The sequence below is a fragment of the Phoenix dactylifera genome, chromosome 1 (assembly GCF_051530095.1).
Source record: "Phoenix dactylifera cultivar Ajwa chromosome 1, Ajwa_hap1_PhDact_Kaust_v1.1, whole genome shotgun sequence".
Classification (NCBI taxonomy): Eukaryota; Viridiplantae; Streptophyta; class Magnoliopsida; order Arecales; family Arecaceae; genus Phoenix; species Phoenix dactylifera.
Window position 1 is genome coordinate 58,729,101 of NC_143190.1, and position 18,917 is coordinate 58,748,017.

The following is an 18,917-nucleotide window of genomic DNA, read 5'->3' on the forward strand; positions in this document are numbered from 1 at the left end:
ACCAACGTGTGTAAGGGTTTGATTGTGAGCCCGAGAAAACAATCGGGGTTGGTTCTAGTCGGTGAGCCTGGGAAAACCGACCGAGTTCGTTGTGAGCTCGTAAAACAACAAGTTTGGTTGTGAGCTTGCAAAACAACCGGCTGTAATCCAAGGGGGTTATAGTGAAATTCCCAAGTGAGACTTGGGGAGTGGACGTAGGAGCAAGGGTTAGCTCCGAACCACTATAAAACTTTGTGTTTGTAGTGCATTGTCTCTCATCTCCTTCCCCGCACATTACTCACAGCACTAGGCTTTAATTAAATAACTTGCTATAGTTTTTAATTAATCATCCATAAAGTTTTAATTAGCCAAATTATATTAAAAACCCAATTCACCCCCCCCTCTCTTGGGTTGTCTATCTGGGCAACATTGTTCTATCCCATTCAGTACACCTCAAAGTTGGGAAACAGAGTTTACGTAGAAAAAATAATTTACGCGGTCACACTAACAAAAAAAAAAAAATATTGTAAATGGCACAAATTATTAGATAATTTTTAAAATTATTCTGACAAAGAAAATAATTGTCTATAAAAGTAACTTCATTTATTGCTGGCATCAACAACAACACAAACAAGCTTTTATTATACCCATCACACCATACTCAAAACAGAACTAGAAGAGTCGACCCAACCCAAGACCCTTCATGGAAACGGAGCCCTGCGCTTCATGTCCGTCTCCACCACGTCCACTTTAAAACCCTTCCCATGCTGCTTCCAGTAGTCGGCATTCGGGTGGATCCACTCGGGCTCCTCCATCTCCAGCCTCGACTCCTTGAGTTCCTCGGTCGATATCTTGTACCTCTCGTCCCGGCTCTTCACCAGGTCGGGCCGCACCGAGCCCGAGCCCACCCCCTGGGGCGACATCATGAGGGCGGGCGCGCCCATCGGCAGGCGGTCGCCCCGGTCCACCTGCCAGGTGCACCAGAACTTACCATAGCTCTTGGTCATCCATTCCAGCTCCGGCTTTTCTAACATCTCCGGGACACCAGGGCTCACCCACAGCCCAGACTTGATCTCGTAGGCATGGGAGTGCCACAGCTTCTGCTCCTCCGAAGGCAGCGTCTCAAAAATTCGATGAGGCACGACGTACTCCACACCTGCCACCGAGGATGCAATTCAATCACGTACTAAAACCCATAAAGCTACGGATGTCAATCACCACACAATTTCGTTTACTTTGTTTCCTTGGAGAACTTCAAATAGTTGGTGTTTTAAAAGGGAAGGGAGAATACTAATATATGCATAATAACTAGAAGGAGACGGAGGATATACCGATAAGGTGGGCCGATGGCTGATCGGAGTCATACACGGCGCACTGGAGGAAGTCCTGGTTGACGCGGGAGACGTAGTGGTGGGTCTCAATCTGACGGCCGAGATCGTGCCCGTACAGGGCGAAGCTGCACGCGTGCTGCTTCATCTGCCGCACCGGCTTCAACGTCTGCAGCATCGACGCCCCCTTCTCCACCAGCTTCGTCGCCACCGACATCGGCCTCCCCGGCGGCGTGCCGCCTTCTCCGCCGGCCACCGGCGTGGGCCCCGGCTTCTCGTCGCTTGAGGCCATACTCCTCTCTTCTCCTTGCAATGGCTCGACCCAGTGGAAACAGCCATTTAGGAGGTTTCGGGGTCTAGTTATGGGAACGAAGAAGCGGAGTTGAATGCCACGTGCATAGTTTGTGTACCACGTGGCACATCGCATGCACGATATGTGGCATCTAACGCCTGGAATTCTATTGTATTCTCTGCATTGAAAACTTTACACATTTGGTTTTATCCTTAGGCGGCAAGAATGCAAGCAGGTTGGGTTGCATGGGGCTCGGTTTGACGGAGAGCTGAGTCCATTTGGCTTCGGATATACAATTAGAATCTGGATCCAAGTTTAAACACTATTTATTTTCTGTTGTAATCTGAGCAGATTTTTTGAGCCAGACCCCCTTGGCATCACTTCTATGGATGAGCTTGAATCATGCGAGAAATTCCTCATGGAGGCCTTAAGGCGTGCGGCAGAGAGAAAGGTAGGTCCATATATATACATGCACATATATACATACAACATACATACATACAAACATACATGCATGCATCCATGTCTATATATATATAGATATATACTTATATATATATATGTATATAAATATATGTATATATGTATATAAATATGTGTATATGTGTGTATGACACAAATTAATAAAATCATGAAATAAGAAAGTGTTATGAAATATTGCCCAGCCGTTAAGTGTCAATTAGCTATGAAAACTTCAAATTTGTTGCAATATTATCCAATCGTTTATCTTCGTTACAAAATGCTATCACGTGACACTACAAGAAAACTCATCTTTCCCGACGCTTTTTATAATCTTTACCGACGCTTATAAGCGTCGGCTAAAGTTCCCGCAACGCAAACAGAAGCGTCGCAAAAGCGTTGGCGATACCGGAGTGGCAAATGTTTTTGCCGACGCTAATAGAAAGCATCGGAAAAAACTGGGCTTTCCCGACGCTAACGAAAGCGTCGGCAAAAACAACATTCGCCGACGCTTTAAAGCGTCAGGAAAGCCCAAAGGAAGCCCAGCTCTGGGTTTTTGCCGACGCCATAAAGCGTCGGTAAATGTTGTCGCCTAAAGGATTTTTACCGACGCTTTGTAAGCATCGGCGATGGCGTGCCAGCCCGTGCCAAAGGGGGTTTTTAACGACGCTTTAAAGCGTCGGGAGTGGATTTTTTTTTAAAAAAATAAAAGCATATTAAAAAAGATATTATAGCAATATGAACCTGCATTACATTTACATCAAGACAAACATACAGATCATTCGAAACATTCATATTGTCATATAAGATTAAATTTACATAAGTTTAGAATTACAATGTATTTTGAAAAATATAAGAAAGATACATATAAAACTCATTAAATAACAGTCTAAAAAATATCAGGGAGAAATCGCCATGCAAAATATGAAAATTATTAACTCATGCAAAATAATAATTATGTATAGTCATCAAATACATATAGTTATTTACCTGAGGAGGGAGAAATCGCTGTAACATAGATGAAATATGCTCAAGCTGAGACTGCAAAGTTTGTTGGTTCTGCTTCAGCTCTGCCAACTCTGCCTGATGGCGATCATTCATATCTTCAATTGTTGCCCGAAGTCTACTAACTTCTGCATTGCTACTGCCTTCTCCAGCATTTCTTGTATACATGCCCACTGCAGACAACTGAGTGGGGGTAACTCCAACGCCATAACCCCTCACTCGACCATAACGCTCTGGGCCCAATAATTCAGCGAGCACCTGAGCTTCGACATGACTGGTCGCGTCGGATGATGATGACTCTCCGACGCGCTCTGAAATAAGAGTTGTTGCCCTGTCCTATATATCTCAAAAGAAAAAGTCAAATTAATGTATGCCAATAATAGAACTAATAATAATATCGTTGAAAGATGAATACATACAACTATATTTTTTGACTCCTTCCGAACAAAACTGCCATCTCGGTGGGTGTGAGTCATCTTATAAAACTCCACCTTACCAGGCTCCCTTCTATTATCATCCATCTACAACAAAAAGTATATTGGCAAGCTAGTTATCTTGATACATGCTATATGATAGAGTAGTTAAAAATAGTTTCAAAGAGTTTCAAAAAAAACTTACGAATTCAGCTCTACGCCTAGCATAACTCATCGAGCCTGAAGTATGAGGAACAGTCTGAGAGGCTCGTGCAGCTCTACCAATGTTGGAATATGTCTTCCAAAAAAAGAATAAACAATATAATATATTTAATGTATAAATTTGTAATATATATTATTAGTAAATACAATCTAAAGTATTGAAAAAATATACACAACCTGAGCTTTCTCGGAAAACCAGTAGTGGACAAGCTCCCTCCACTGATGAGGGATTACATCAGGAGGACAAACATGGGCAACCTCCTCTTCTGTCATACCATCTTGCTTCCAGTCCGCCTTTAACTTGGCCTTATATTCTTTCCACTTGCGGTTGACGGACTTCAACACCCAATCATGGCTCTCTTTAGGAAGCAAAAACTTACGCTACACCAAAGTAATTAAAGAATGTTATAACAATATTAAATCAAAAAATAAAATTGTGATAGTAAGCAAATTCAATTATTTACCTCAATAACTTTAAGAAGCTCAACCTTATATGAAGGAAGCATTTCATTCCATTTCGTATAGTTGAGCGGATACAACTGACCATTCCGCGCAACCGATCCTAGAAAAGTCGATAAAATACTTGCAACCCTCTTGATGGGCTGCCCCAGTTCATTGCAATGGACAACGATCTTCTCATCCTCATGTAGATTCCACACATCCCGTGCTCGAGTGGGTCCTCGTGTCCTCCTCATTCTCCCCAGTCCATCTATAAAAATAAAATAAAATATACATTAATTAAAACATTAAAGGCAAATGATTTAATATATAAAATGTAAATCAAATTACTCTGGATATGCACGTCATCCATGTCTAGACAATCAGCAGGTGACACGTGCTCAGACAGAGACTCGTGTTGAGTATGCAACTCGTGCTGAGAATGGGACTCGTGCTGCTGGGACCGTAGGAACTGATCGGAAGAAGATCCCACGGATGTGTGCTGAAACTCAATATCTCTGAATCGTTTTCCTCGCGGCATATTGTTACCTAGTATGCACAGAAAGAATCAAGGATTTTCATCAAAAGAAGAATAAAAAAAAAGGATTGAAAGCCTGTTGAGCTTGCACCTGGAAAACTGCACCTGAACACTATAATCAGATACAATTGGCCCAACGTATAAAGAGCGTGCAATGTGAAGCTCGGATTGCAATGTAGACAATGCTTTGAGGAATAGAATGTGATGACTGAATGAACAGGAGCCCTCTTGTTCAAGAATATCCTCTTATCAGACATAACAAGTTAAAAGCAAATATCCATATATTATTTAGGAAAACAAAAAATATTACACTATCTTCAATCAAAATCTAGGATAAAGAAATGTTATATTACAAAATGTAAAATAAAAAAAATACATAAAGTAATAATAAATGAACCATCCCAATATTAAATAATAGCAGGAAATTACTTTTGTCATCTACACTTAAAACCTAACAAAACCAAGAAAATATAAAACACCATATGGCTAGTCGTGATAAAATAATTCTTGTAAACAACCACAAATAATGAAGCATCATTTTTACTACTGAGGGTGAGTATTGTATTTTGCTAAGACCATTAAGAACAATCATATGAAGCACAGGTTTGTGCCACTCTGTTATAATCTATTAACAAAACTTCTCTATCAGCAGGGGATTTCAAGTGGTCTTGAAATTTTCGGTAGATTAAATCTCCATATGTTCAGTAGTATGCTGGACTGCATTATAAGCAATACTTGCAATATATATCTGTTGAAACATATGAACTTTCTTTTATTCCAACTATACTCTTACATGCAATACATGCACCTAACTCTGTTGCTCATAATACTTGGGAAATATGTGTATTTGAAGTTCATGTTTTTTCTCTTCCGTGACAGGATGAGCATTCTCATGCCCATTTAGCTGAACAGTTCAAGCTACACACTATCCATAGAGTATACATCAGTCTTACTTGTGGAGTCCCTAACCCAAGTTCTGGAAGGATTGAAATGCCTATAGCTCGTGATTCTAATAATAGAATTCGCATGGCTGCCGTTTCTGGGACAAGTAACAGTAGACATGCTCGTTATGCTGCTAGTAGGTGATTCATTTTTTTCTCTTAATGCTTTATCTGTTTTTCTCGCAATAAGCTATGCATGCAAAAAGAGATTGTTACCAAATAATATAGTAGAAAACATATGATGTTGATGAAGTTTGGCTCCAACAAGCTTACATATGTGGAAGTGCAATACATCCCTATTTTGCCCTCTTTCTTGCTTATCAGTGAAACTAAAATGCTCACTTTCTGGACTTTCTTGCATGGCTTCCAAAACAAAACAAACAATCTAGACATTGAAAACCTTGGTCTGATAATTAATTTTCTAAGTATTGCCAATCAAAGATTAGGGACTAGGGTTGTTGCACAATTTCTATATTTCCTTCAACGTACTCTAATGTGTATGATCTCCAAAATTATGGAACTAAAGCTAAAAAATAATATAAGAAAGCATGCTCTAACATATATATCACCACCATCTACCACAAAGATCATTGACTTTCTTCGTCATCTCCTTAATTTCCTTCTCTACTTTCCTGATACTAGCTGAATAAGGTCCTAGACCCTGTCATCAAAGCACAACACAACAATTCAATTTTCAATTGATGATATTGCAGATCCATGAAATATATTCAACCCATATCCCAACAACAAAATCCGTACAACAAAGGGGAACAAAAGATTCAAAAAATAGGATAGCAAATCGAACCGAACTTAGACCTAAATCAGTATAGATTTGAGCAGCCAGAGGCATTATAAGCAAGAATTGAAAAAGAAATACCGGAAAAATTATACGCAACAGATAAAGTTTCAATTTTTACAGGACTTCCAAAGAAATGCTCGATTTCTAACTCTATAGAACAATACTAGGACAATTAAAAAGGACAAAAAGAAAAATAATCTAGGGTTCCAGGCCGACTGATTTGACTGATTTGGACCTGAAGACGACGATTCGAGAGGAGACTGCAGGAGATGGGGCAGGCGTGTGTAGGCTTTGAGAAGGGCGATATTGTCCTCGTCGAGTGGGCGAGGGTTCCTCTCGTTCGTCTCCTCTTCAAGTTACGGAGCCATGGCGGCAAAAAGCGATGGCGGCGAGACCAGAAATAATCCAGAAAAATCAACCAATTTGTGTTTCTTGAACCCCAAGTTGAGAAAGGGAACTTTGTGATATGAGGAGAAAAAAATGTACATGAGAAAAGAAAAATAACCTTGAGAGCAGAGAGAGCCTGTTCGATTTGATCAGCAGAGAAACCTTCGAGCGAGAGCTTGTCGTAGATGGTCCGGAGCCTCTTCCCTTTTTGAGCTCTCGAAGCGGTGTCCGTACTGGTGGCCGGTCGCTCGACGCCGGAGACGAGAGAGGAGGATGCGGACGGTCGCTCGGCGCCGGAGAGGAGAGAGGACGAGAGGAGCTTGGCGGAGGACGTCGCTCGGCGCCGGAGAGGACAAGGGTCGGTCGGTCGCTCGTCGTCGGAGAGGAGGGAGGAGGAGCCAGAGGAGCTAGGGTTTGATCGATTGGGATGCAAAATGAGGAGGAGGGGGGCGGCCGCTGGTTTTGTTATGAATTTGACTTTTGACGACGCTTATAAGCGTCGTTTTAGGCGGAAAATACGACGACGCTAATAAGCGTCGTTTATTCCTAAGAATTGCCGACGCTAAATGAAAGCGTCGGCAAATGTATGAGCGGTGAAATTTTTCCCGACGCTTCATCCTAGCGTCGGTAAAAAAGAGTCGGGAAAGACCTATTTTCCTGTAGTGTGAGATTAGGGTTAAATTAGGTCGGATACTGGCATATTTATATCCATATTTATTTTATTTGACAAACATAGATGTAGATACAAATGTTAGTCTGATGTAAAAATTTACATTCATATTAGTTTTAAACGGATATGGATACAAATTAGATACCAAAGGTATGCTTCGAGGCTAGCATTTTTTTATTTTGAAGAGAAATATTTCTTTTACGTTATCAAATGGCATGCTTCAAGGTTATCATATAACATGGGTTTCTTTTAGATTTTAAACATTAGGACAGTGCCATTATGTCAATAATGTAAAGTCAACTTATTTTTTAAACCATAACAAATGCTTAATTTGTTGCTTGAAGTATGGAATACTTGAGAAGTATAGTAAATACGATGAAAGTTTTGTATAAAAACAACACAAATGTAGGTCGCAAGGCTAGGCCAAAGAATCAAAAGTAAATCAAACATGGGCCAAGTTTTTTTAGTTGATTACCACTGCAAATCAACGATATTGTCACGACACAGGATCTTACCCAAAAAAATATTAGCTAAAAGGTATTATTTGGATTCCTTAATCTTGTATAAGATCCAAGATCTACTCAATGAATAATCAATATAGGACTAAATAAAGCCGCATGGATCCTCACATACTTCTCTCATTTAAGCTCTACCTTTCTCGCCAGCCAGGTCATGGACCTGATTCGCTTTGACACCATTTTGTCACAACCCAGAACCTTATGTAAAAAAGTTATCTAGAAGATATTATTTAAGTTTTCTGGTCCTGTATAAGCACTCAGAATCTATCTAGCGAATAACCGATATGGGACTAAATATATGCCCGCACGAGTCTTCATAGGTATGATACACTAGAACTTAGCAAAACTAAGCTTAGATTGATTCGAAGCTAAATTTTCTTTTCTTGTCTTATTTTGCATCCTCATATGCTGACCATCCAATAAGATTGCTCCTTTGGGCATGTAAGCTAAAATCCACATTTGTCAATGTTTTGATATTTCATAGGCGTTATGCAATCTGCAATTAAGAAAATCACCGCACTGGAGGAGGCAGAACGATGTGAAAAGACAAACCGGGCGCAAAGCACGCGCTTTGAGAGATTAAGCATTTCATCACTTATGGCTCATAAATGGGTTTGCCAGCTTCTTGCCCATCCGCTTCTGTGAGAATATAAGTGCTTTAATGCCCTGTAGGTCAAGAGAGTCCACATGGACATGACTCATATTTCCTATCTTTCTTATCCTCATGTTACATCTGCATATATATTTTAGGAGCCCAACAATCTCATTAAAAAAGTCACTCAGCTGGTGTATTGGAACTCGATTTCTCCTTTTGAACTAGAATCGTGAAGTGTGCCATATATAATGAAGCTGATGGAAAAAATATTGGACATCTCGATCCCAGACTGGACCGATCTTCTTGACCTCGGACATAAATCGAGGTGAGCGACTTCGGCCCCAGCCGAGAAGTTGGCCAACCAAAAAACCAATAACACGTGCCGACAAGGACTGATAGTTCTGGCAATTGGCAGTTGTGGCAGCTCTGCATTCAGCGTGCAATCAGTACACTGCCAATGCAAAATGATGCCCACGCCATAAATGTACGACTAGCTATTGCCTGGAGACTGATACACGTCACATCAACTCAGGTAAATGACAAAATAGACTCTTCCTATATAAAGAGATAGTTCGGAGGATCTCAGATATGCAATATCCTTCACAAAAAACTCGACTTTACTGAAATCTCTTCCTTCCATACTATAGCTTCTCTATCCTAACTTAGGTATCAGATTGTTCCGTCGGAAACTCTTTAGTAAGCAAACTTCTTACAGATCATCCCCGGAGGAAATCAGCTATCGCCACCTCAGCCAGTCGGTTCAGCTTGGTTTTCATCGACCTTAGAATCATCCAAGCTGCGCTATGAGCTCGGTCCAGATTCAGCGGCGATAGAATCTAAGAAAACCTGAAAGTTGCCCAAGTGATTTTGGGTGAGGTTTTTGAGGATTTGTGTTCTTCGTGTCCCTTAGAATATGATCATACTCATACTATAATCACGGAAGCTTCATATTATTCTCATGATTATTATCTAGAAAGTAGAGAGGTTCCTTGTAATTCTTTGTTCGTTGGCTGGTTTTCTAAAGAGTATACGAAAGAAGCCAGGAACATCAAATTCAAACCAGCAATCTGTCACAATTCTCGGGCACGCGTTATGGGCACCACTCCTAGACACCCAAAACCAATAATATGAAAATAGAATCTCATGTTATAATGGCTAGAGATATAAATTAATGAGCCCACTGCTACTTTGCTCAAACAAGAAGAGAGATAGCGAAAAGGTCTGTGCCTTAAATGGATGGAAGAACCCTTTCCGTCGCAAAGCGCCTTTTGTAAGGCAAAACCGTGCAGAAGAAAGAGACTATAAAACCCCTTCCCAAAGCGGACAATACCTTGCAAGAGACGCAGCCATTCTTCTGCCTACGATCAGTGAGAACTAAGGTCTGAGGCTGGGGGATACCCTCGACCTCATCATTGGTGCTTTTTTTGAGAGTCCTTGACCCCGGCACAGACCTTCCCACTGGAGGGTTGATGTTGTGGGAATAAACGATCTCGAACTTAGTCCCACATCGGCTATGTAGCGGAAAGTTGGCTGATGTTGTGGGAATAAAGAGTCTCGAACTTAGTCCCACATCAGCTAAGTACCAGAAAGGTCTGTGCTTTAAATGGATGGGAGAACCCTTTCCCTCGCAAGGTACCTTTTGTGGGGCAAAACCATGCAGGGGAAAGAGACTATGAAATCCTTCCCAAAGCGGACAATACCTTGCGAGGGACGCAACTATTTTTCTACCTACGACCGGTGGGGACTAAGATCTGAGGTCGGGGGATACCCTCGACCTCATCAGGTACTAATTTTTCTCATGGCCACAAAATTAGTAGAACATAGATTCTTTACAGTGCACGGATTGCACTGTATGTCATGCTCGATGGCCATCATCAAAAAAAAATGGATGGCTATCGTATAAGGTAGCTTTACATGCTATATATAATGTAGCGTTGTTGATAGCTGCCTATTTTCTGACGGCAGCCATTAAGCATGGTACAACATTCTATGGTGGAAATCATGTACCGCAGAGAATTATGGTCAAATTAGTACAATTACTTTATAGACAGCAGCAAAATGGTCAACCACATCTCATGGTACTCAACAAGGACTCAAATTTCTTAATTCCCATGCTACCGTTGAAAACCATGGTTTGTATTGTGTCTTACAAGAAGCTTATGTGAATCAACAAGCCTAATAAAGCCTAAATTGACTTGTTTGAGCTTGACTCTTTTTCATGGGTGCGATCACATCCATTCACGTCCATTCTAAATGCTTATTGTAGCTTTTGCAGTTTTGCTGGCGTGGTGATGATTTTTGTATGGCAATTGTAGCAAGGCCAGGCTCACATCCATTCTCCATGTAGAGTAGACAGGGATAGCACAGGGTTAGGCAGCAGTACAAAGCTGTATACAGGGATAGCATAGCGTTAGACGGCAGCACAAAGCTGTACTTCATACTGTGTTAGGCATCTGCTGCAGTACATAGGAATAGTATAAGATGTCAAGTAACCACCAGGTTCGGTATGAATGAAGTGCTCGATCGTCAATGGATGGAAGAAGTCTGGACCGTAAGGTCTCTCTCTCTCTCTCTCTCTCTCCTCTCCTCCCCCCTCCTCCCCCCACGCACACACATAGAGGCTCTCTCTCTCTCTCTCTCTCACTCACTCTCTCTCCCTCTCTCTCTCTCTCTCTCACATCTATGTTGTCTGCTATGCACACAAAGATCAGCCGGCGAGCTAGAGGTGGCCGAGAAGAAATCCTTGAACAGCGCTTGGCCGGGGTGGCATGCCAGCCACCAGAGAAGGAGAAGAGAGAAGAGGGAGGAGAGGCTTGACGGTGGGTCAATGGCCGAGGAAGAGGGGCTTTTATAGTGGATTTCCCAAAGGGAGGTCGGCCCCTTCACTAATCGCAAATCCCAAGTTTGTCTATGAAGAGCTGATCTAATTGTATTAGTTTCTAGGCCGCGATCTCACGACGGTCGATCAGAATTGACGGCCGTTCAAGCGAACGCGAGGTGGCCGCGGAACGGCCGCGGCGCCCCCACTCCCATCTCACCCGAAAAAGGTGAAGCAGGAGATCGTGATTGCGATCTCCTGTCCTGCTCCTTCTATCCAAATTGGACTTAAGTCCAATATAGTTGGATCTTACATTTTTCCCTCTTTAAGAAAATTTCGTTCTCGAAATTTAAAAATGTATGCCTTCCAAATGAGATGCTCAGCCCATTGAGTAACATAAATCTAAGATTTTATTTTTTTCGATCAAAATTAGTGTGATAGATATCTTTAGATCAATTGTTAATAATTTTATATAAAATAGAAGGATTAGCACTAGATAAGTGACTAACTAAAATCTAAGATTAAAATTAGTTGTGTTTAGGATAGAACTTGAAATTTAATGGATTCAAAACACATATTATAGTAGAGAGTTGATCCCACAAAAGATAATGATCAACCTTAGAGTCAAATCATTATTTGGTTAGGAATATGATTCACAAAGTGAACATACAATGATGGTCATCAGACGACAACGGTCTATCTCAAAATGATTGACATCAAATCACAAGAGGAAGTCTAAGAAGGCAAAGTATTGATACCATGATTCAATATGTCACAAGGCTTAAAATTTAACTTAAATTTATAAATCATAAAGAGGGAGCGAATGATGCATGATTTATTCAGATACTTAATAAATTAGACTATTTTTAGATCAATAATTAACTAACCCTCGTCATGATATACTCAATTTTTTTTTCTTAGTATATCAATTATAGAAGAATCTATCAGAGAGATAACAAAGTCTTATCATGATTAACTTGACCTTCCCTTATCAACAAAAGCCTTCTTTATTGAACTGTCTTGTCTTTCATCACGACTTGTTACCAAAACACAGTCAATATTTTTTGATCAATTTAAAATGACTCAGTCCACCATACTTTCGCTGCGCAACTCTGATTAATATTCTCCAAAATTTCTTAATGATCCTAGATCATCATCATCTTTTTTCTAATAATATCTAAGAAAAAATTTTATCCTTACTTTCCAAGCATACTAGATCAAGATTAACCCTTGAGATAATTGCCATATTTGTAACATTGTATGATCAAGCAATCATATTCTAGATCCAATGTAAACTAAGCCAACTCTAGATTTCTTTGACAATAAACAATTTGCTACTGATTTCTCTTTTAAGAATATCAATTCTATGCTCCGATGAATTAAAAGATTCCAGATTAACTTACTCATGAGCATAATATTCTACCATCTTGAATCTTTTTTTTTTTGTATGTTAAACTTATTTGGGCCTCTCATGGAATCCCACTAGCATTTCTTCTATGGTGATACAAAATTCATAATCAACTCATGGCCTTGATTTATAAATATTTAACTTACAAAAATCTAATAATATGGTTCAAAGATTTACAAGAAATTCCATCAAGATATATGCTCTATGATTTTATTGGAGATTGTAAAGTATTCATCTCGGTGAATTATTTTTAATTATCGTCTTTGGATCCAAATAATAGATCCCTTAAGGGATTTGTCTAGCCAACAAATTCCTTAAGGCTTTACATATTTGGAATCACCACAGCCCATGATGGTCGTGGGCAGCTTCCCAAGCTTGTCCACACCCTCTTCAAACACAACCCCCATGCCCATAAAGAAATGCGACTCAATGTGACAGTGGAAAGCCCACACTCCAGGGTTATCGGCCCGGAACCTCAGAGCTGTCCACCCATAGGGGTGCACTACCACTGTGTTCTTCATAATTGGGTCCACCAAATTGTACCTCTTTGGATCAGTCTTCGGATCAAACCTCCCCATTCCATAGCCCAACACCCAGAAGTCATGCCCATGCAGATGCCATGGGTGTGTCTCACTATTGTTCTTCATCTTCGTGTTTGCATTCTGTAAGATCACATCCACCGTCGAATTGAATACCAACCGATGGATCGAAGTGCTTGCCTTTGCATTTAGATTCTTCTGAACGTCATAAATATCATAATTCTTGTAGTCATAAGTCTCTGGTGCTGGTTTTTGATCGAAGGCATGGAGCATCCTCTCCCTAAGGGCGATGAGGTATGGTGTCTCAGGTAAATTCAACGATACATTATTCATAGACCACTTGAGATAGCCATTGATCAAATTTTGGGTATTCAGTAATATGATCATGCGGTCGGAAGTCGTTGGAGGAGGCTGGATGTAATCGGGATGTGATCGGGTGGCGACGCATTGATTGAATCTGTACATGGTGTCATTCCAAAGGGGACCAATTGGCGGGACAGTCAGAGGGAGCCTTCTAGGGTGGTTTGGGTAGTAATTGAGAATGGCAGTGCCGGTGGGAGTGCCCGGTTTCCGGCTAACCACATTGACAGCAACCCAGTAGTTGCGGGAGGGGTCTTGGTCAACCTTCAAAAGCACAGAATAGGTCTCACCCGAGTAAATGTTCAGGTTCTTCACCACGAAGGGCTTCACATAGTGACCATCTGCTTCGACAACCGTCAAATTGTGTCCCTGGCATGATCATAACGGCAATATTAGCATTGGTTAAGGGTTGAGCCTACTATAAGTGCTGATGCTGACAGTATGCTTGAATCTTTTCGACCTAGTTATAAAGCTTCAACATAACAGTGTTTAACACTATTTATGTTACAAAATCTTATGATAAAACATAAGTTTTTCTTTCGACAAATGACCCCCTGACCATTTCATGGCAGTGAAACAATTCACTATTTTCTCAATAAATCATGCATTCAATAGTTTACCAAATTCATAAATTTGCTTATTCTTTCTTATCCGATGCTGACAAAGTAGGAAAAAGTTAGCTTATAGCGCTTCTATATTTATGTTCAAATAATATAATTTGAATTAAGGATTTTTTTTTTAAAGAAAAGTGTTGGTGATATTACCTCAACTTCAAAATTTAGAGCCGAAAGAGAGGTGATGCTTGCAATCCGAAGGCGGTATGTTTTGCCCGGGATGACTTTTAACACATAAGGCGAGCACTCGGGATTGGTTGCGTTGCATACCCCGCTTCCTGCATTGGAGCAGTTGAATTTTCCCCTTCCATTGATCAGAAGTGACTGCAAGATTAAGAAGACCCCACTTAGTGCTCTAAGAAAGTACTGTTCCAATTTCTGTTGGACGAAAATTTCTTAGCGAGGGAAAAAAATCCGTTAGGAAAGACGAGTTAAAGATAGAAATCTTAGTACAGGAGGAAGGCTGAAAGTCATGGTCTGAAAATTCTACTGGGAGTATGAGTAATCAACTGCATCCGCTTAAAAGTATCATTTTTTCTGAATTCTAGAAACGTTTTTCCAACACGTTGGAACGCAAAAGTTTCTTATAAAATTAAGATTTCTTTGCACCATACCTTAGGCTCTCCAACCCAAGTGAAGTTTTTGGAGTTCAGGCCAACAGCCTGTTCATTGGTGTTCTGGTGCCACCAGTCATTAAGGATGATGCTCCGGTCATCGTCGTAGATGAACGGCTCGACCACACCGGCAGGGGGCAGAACTCGAATAAGACCGTAGAGTCCAGCTGACCTTTGCATCTCATAGTGTGCATGGTACATGTAAGTCCCCGCCTGGGAATTCAGCAAAAGACTGATGGTTAATCTAATGGCCTCTTAACATCTGTGCTGAAGTATATTTCCATTGAATTTAGTTTCAACTCCCAAAACTTACTCGATCAACAACAAACCTGTAAGTAAAAGTATCCCCTGGCACAACCGGACACTGTGTCACCCCCCCTGTGCCATCAAACCATGGAGTTCCAATCTACAAAACAAAGCAATGATTATTATAGCAATAGAAATGTTGGTAATTTCCATTCCTATCTCCAGAGGGCTAGGAGTAGGAGGAAGATCAAAAAATAATAATAACTAATAGCTTTTATAGTGCTTCTGTTTCAAAATGAAATAAAAAGTTAAAAAGTCCAGGTCTTGTTTTCCAAGTATTTGATACAGATAATTTGACTACGTGGTGCTTCCACTGTTAGTTAGGAAATCTGATAAAACACACACACACACGCAGAGACACACACACACAGAGAGAGAGAGAGAGCAAAGATAGGTATGAGAGTAAAGTTGAGAAAAGATTTGGCCCCACCCACTGGGTGATATCACCAATCCTGTTCCCTGTGAGCTAAAAGCAAGAAGAGGAACAAAAGGGGAACAAAGGACCAACAAATTTATGTCGTCTCTCGCATGAAAACATATTTATGTTGTCTATGATTCAAAATGAAATAAAGGTAAGAAGTTAGTACAGGTCTGATACCATAAGTTTGCAAACTTGCTTCTAAGTTTTGTATCAGTACCTGCCTAATCCCATGCCAGTGAATGGCTAAGTTCTCAGTGAGCAACGCATTCTTGACATCGATGACCACAGTGTCTCCCTGCTCGGCAATGATGGTTGGACCAGGTGTTCTCCCATTGATGGTGATTGCCAACTTCTGGAAGCAATCTGGGGACTTGAACTGGTATGCCACCTCCCATTTTTGATAGTAGATTTTAGCTCGAACAGAGCCAGTGGTCGCAGAGATGATGAGGAGAAACAACAGCGGCAGCTTAGCTGCCAACCCAACGCCGCTGGGCCACAAGTCCATCTCCGACCAAGAAAGTTTTCCCTCCGGCTCCAAGAAAGGCTCCTGTCACCCCAAAAGTTTTGCGGATCTATCGACGGGATCTGAAACTAGTAAAGCCCTGTTTGGAGGAGCTGTTGGTAGTAGAGCTTTTGGAAGTAGAGCTGTTGGAAGTAGAGCTGTCTGAAGCAGAGCATTTATAAAAAGCTGTTTGCTATTTGGTAACTACATTTATAAAGTGTTGTGACACTTTAACATATGTTTAGTAAACAAACTGAGAAAATACATTTGTATGACAAAATGATCATAAAGGACATTACCATATTATACAACAGAGCATAATAGAATATAATATGTATTGATACATAAATATATGATATAGTATAATATTAATGTAATATAATATAATATTATTATAATATAGTACTATAACATTATGTATTATAGAATAATAATTTAATATAATATTAAATTATTTAACATAACATATCAATGTATTATGATATAATGTAATATAATATTATATTTATAGTATAATACAATAATAAATATATAAAATATTATAATTATTAGTGTAAATTAATTTTTCATCCTTCTAATGACTATTTATCTCTCTAACAAATTTTCTAACTAAGTAATAAAATTGGTTAACTAATTACTAATATTTTATTTATTTATTTATTTAGATTAGATTATTTGCCACTCACTCATTATTTTTCTTTTTATTTTATTTATTTATTTATTTATTATTTTATTTCTTTGAAATATAGAGAGGTCGCCGGCCATGGGTGGTGGCCGGCATGGTGGCTGCCACCATGGGCAGCCACGAGCTCCCAAAATAAAAAAAAAGAAAGAAGAAGAAGAAGAAGGAACAGAGGCGGCGGCATTGAGAGGAAGAAGAAAATAAAGAGGGGGAAGGAGAGGATGAGTGAGAGAGGAAGAGGCGGGATGAGGATTTTGGGGAAAAAAGTGTGATTTAAATGAGGGTATTTTGGTCCAAAAAATAGCTTCCTGATATAGCTGAAAACAATGTTTTCGAAACGCTCCAAAAGTTGTTTTGGAGCTTCTTCCCAAAAGCTGTTTTCAGCTTTCCGTAAAAGTTGAAATAGCTTTCCGAAGATTTTATCAAACACCATTTTTATCTAAAAGTACTTTTGGAGAGCCAGAAAGTATTTTTTGGCCCTCCAAAAGCTCTTCCAAATAGGGCCTAAGTTGCAATCTAAGAAGGCATGTAGCTTTTCATAACCTTGATCAATGGCATTTTGTGAATGAAATGGATTGGACCATGCCTCAGTCTTTCTCTCTCTCAAAAAAAAAAAAAAAAAACTTGGTCAAATAGAAAGAACTGGTCGAGTTGGTGGCTACAACGAAATTTCTAATGAATGCTCATAAAAATTTCAATTAAAAAATTCTTATGGGTGGTGATTTCATGGAAAAACATGGTTTACTCGGTTCTACTCCAAAAAAGCTATACATTTGTTTTTTAAATAAAGCTCATTGTTTTTTTGTGGGGTAAAACGGGAAACTAGGCTGCAAAAATGAAAGTCCCATACAATCAATTGGAGAAAATATTATAATTGAAATCTCTACTTGCCAGCTAATGCGCAGAATAATTAGCCTCTCTAAACATATGATCAGCAGTGAAGAAATTCAAAAATGCAGGTGTAGGGTTCTAACATGTCATGTGGGTGCAGCGGAAGCTAGGGATTTTAAAAATTTCTTAATAAAATCCCTTTACATAAAATTCTATTAAGCCAAGATCACCTTAATGGTAACAATCAAATAATATAATATAAATGCAGAAATAGAAGAATACCTCTAACGCTAATCCAATATGCAAAATTTACACTAGGTGCCCAAATGTTCACCCTCCAACGTTGATCCACACGAAAAAATTGATTCAAGACTTTAGCTCCAAAGACTTTGATCCTTGATGCAGAATTCTTCCAAAGAACTCTAATGGCTTGCTTTCCTTCCTTTCTAATTTTCTTCCTTTTTCTAAATCTCCTTCTAAACTATTTGTCCTAAAGAAGACCCCCTTGTCTTGGCTTAGGACAACCTAAGAGAGAGATGTTAGAAAGAAAGAAAACTTGTAAGAAAGAAGGAATACGAGAGAGTTGGTTTTTGGAACTCCAATGGAATTGAATTCACCGAAAGCGTATCTATTTATAGATGTGGAGGGATGCATCCTTGCCATTTATTCATGCACCAAGGGAGGCGTCCCATATGATGAGCCGTATCTAGAATGGGGCGCCAACAAAATAGGAAGGCGTATCATGATAAGTGGATAAGTAGATAAGGATGAAAAGAAGCGCTTCATCCTTATCTCTTATCATCTCTTGCACTCCTTCTTTTCTTATCACGCCATCAGCCCATGTGAAGCCTCATCACGCCCCGAAGAAGCCCCTTGATCATGCCATCCAATGCTTCCCTTGATGTGCCATCACAAGATCAAGATCTAATAGCTAGGAATGCATGCGCCATCAACCTCCCTAGTTATGTCATCATCCAACGGTTTGATGATGATCCAAAGGCTCTCATCTAAGATGCCTTATCATGATCCCATTATGTCTTCATCCAATGGTTGATGAAGATCAAATTGTCATGATTAAAGACCCTATCTAACCCAATCCAAATGGGTTCAAACCAACTCACCATTATGTCTTCATCCAACGGTAGATGAAGATCTAACGGTCAAAAATGAATGATTTATCAAATCTAATCCAATTAGACTCAAACCAAGCCAATTAGGTGCTAACTCTTGGCTAACCC

General features: G+C 39.9%; 3 protein-coding genes across 3 annotated transcripts; all 3 read right to left on the reverse strand.

Moving 5' to 3' along the window:
- Nucleotides 1-560: 560 nt before the first annotated feature.
- Nucleotides 561-1,641, reverse strand: LOC103697806 (oil body-associated protein 2B-like). The gene is made up of 2 exons (XM_008779739.5): nucleotides 1,311-1,641; nucleotides 561-1,135 (listed from the first exon to the last, which is right to left on the reverse strand). Exons 1-2 carry the CDS (start codon nucleotides 1,597-1,599, stop codon nucleotides 681-683), a joined length of 744 nt encoding a protein of 247 aa, XP_008777961.1. The 5' UTR covers nucleotides 1,600-1,641; the 3' UTR covers nucleotides 561-680.
- Nucleotides 1,642-2,997: 1,356 nt separating this feature from the next.
- LOC120110411 (uncharacterized) lies at nucleotides 2,998-4,443 on the reverse strand. The gene is made up of 5 exons (XM_088713069.2): nucleotides 4,163-4,443; nucleotides 3,876-4,079; nucleotides 3,682-3,774; nucleotides 3,483-3,584; nucleotides 2,998-3,399 (listed from the first exon to the last, which is right to left on the reverse strand). The coding sequence occupies exons 1-5, from the start codon at nucleotides 4,391-4,393 to the stop codon at nucleotides 2,998-3,000; spliced, it is 1,032 nt and encodes a 343-aa protein (XP_088569195.2). The 5' UTR covers nucleotides 4,394-4,443.
- An 8,681-nt stretch (nucleotides 4,444-13,124) lies between these two features.
- Nucleotides 13,125-16,316, reverse strand: LOC103699025 (L-ascorbate oxidase-like). The gene is made up of 5 exons (XM_039121748.3): nucleotides 15,882-16,316; nucleotides 15,251-15,343; nucleotides 14,938-15,150; nucleotides 14,474-14,647; nucleotides 13,125-14,078 (listed from the first exon to the last, which is right to left on the reverse strand). The coding sequence occupies exons 1-5, from the start codon at nucleotides 16,167-16,169 to the stop codon at nucleotides 13,125-13,127; spliced, it is 1,722 nt and encodes a 573-aa protein (XP_038977676.2). The 5' UTR covers nucleotides 16,170-16,316.
- Nucleotides 16,317-18,917: the final 2,601 nt, after the last annotated feature.

Excerpts from the sequence above, each read along its gene's own strand:
- LOC103697806 (XM_008779739.5), bottom strand. The coding sequence starts at position 1,599 with ATGGCCTCAAGCGACGAGAAGCCGGGGCCCACGCCGGTGGCCGGCGGA. Across the intron at positions 1,136-1,310 it reads GCCATCGGCCCACCTTATCG|GTGTGGAGTACGTCGTGCCT; the intron begins GTATATCCTCCG and ends CCTCGGTGGCAG.
- LOC120110411 (XM_088713069.2), bottom strand. The coding sequence starts at position 4,393 with ATGAGGAGGACACGAGGACCCACTCGAGCACGGGATGTGTGGAATCTA. Across the intron at positions 3,775-3,875 it reads GGTTTTCCGAGAAAGCTCAG|ACATATTCCAACATTGGTAG; the intron begins GTTGTGTATATT and ends TTTTTTTGGAAG. Across the intron at positions 3,400-3,482 it reads AGGAGTCAAAAAATATAGTT|GACAGGGCAACAACTCTTAT; the intron begins GTATGTATTCAT and ends TGAGATATATAG.
- LOC103699025 (XM_039121748.3), bottom strand. The coding sequence starts at position 16,169 with ATGGACTTGTGGCCCAGCGGCGTTGGGTTGGCAGCTAAGCTGCCGCTG. Across the intron at positions 15,151-15,250 it reads ACAGGTTTGTTGTTGATCGA|GCGGGGACTTACATGTACCA; the intron begins GTAAGTTTTGGG and ends CTGAATTCCCAG. Across the intron at positions 14,648-14,937 it reads CTTGGGTTGGAGAGCCTAAG|TCACTTCTGATCAATGGAAG; the intron begins GTATGGTGCAAA and ends TTAATCTTGCAG.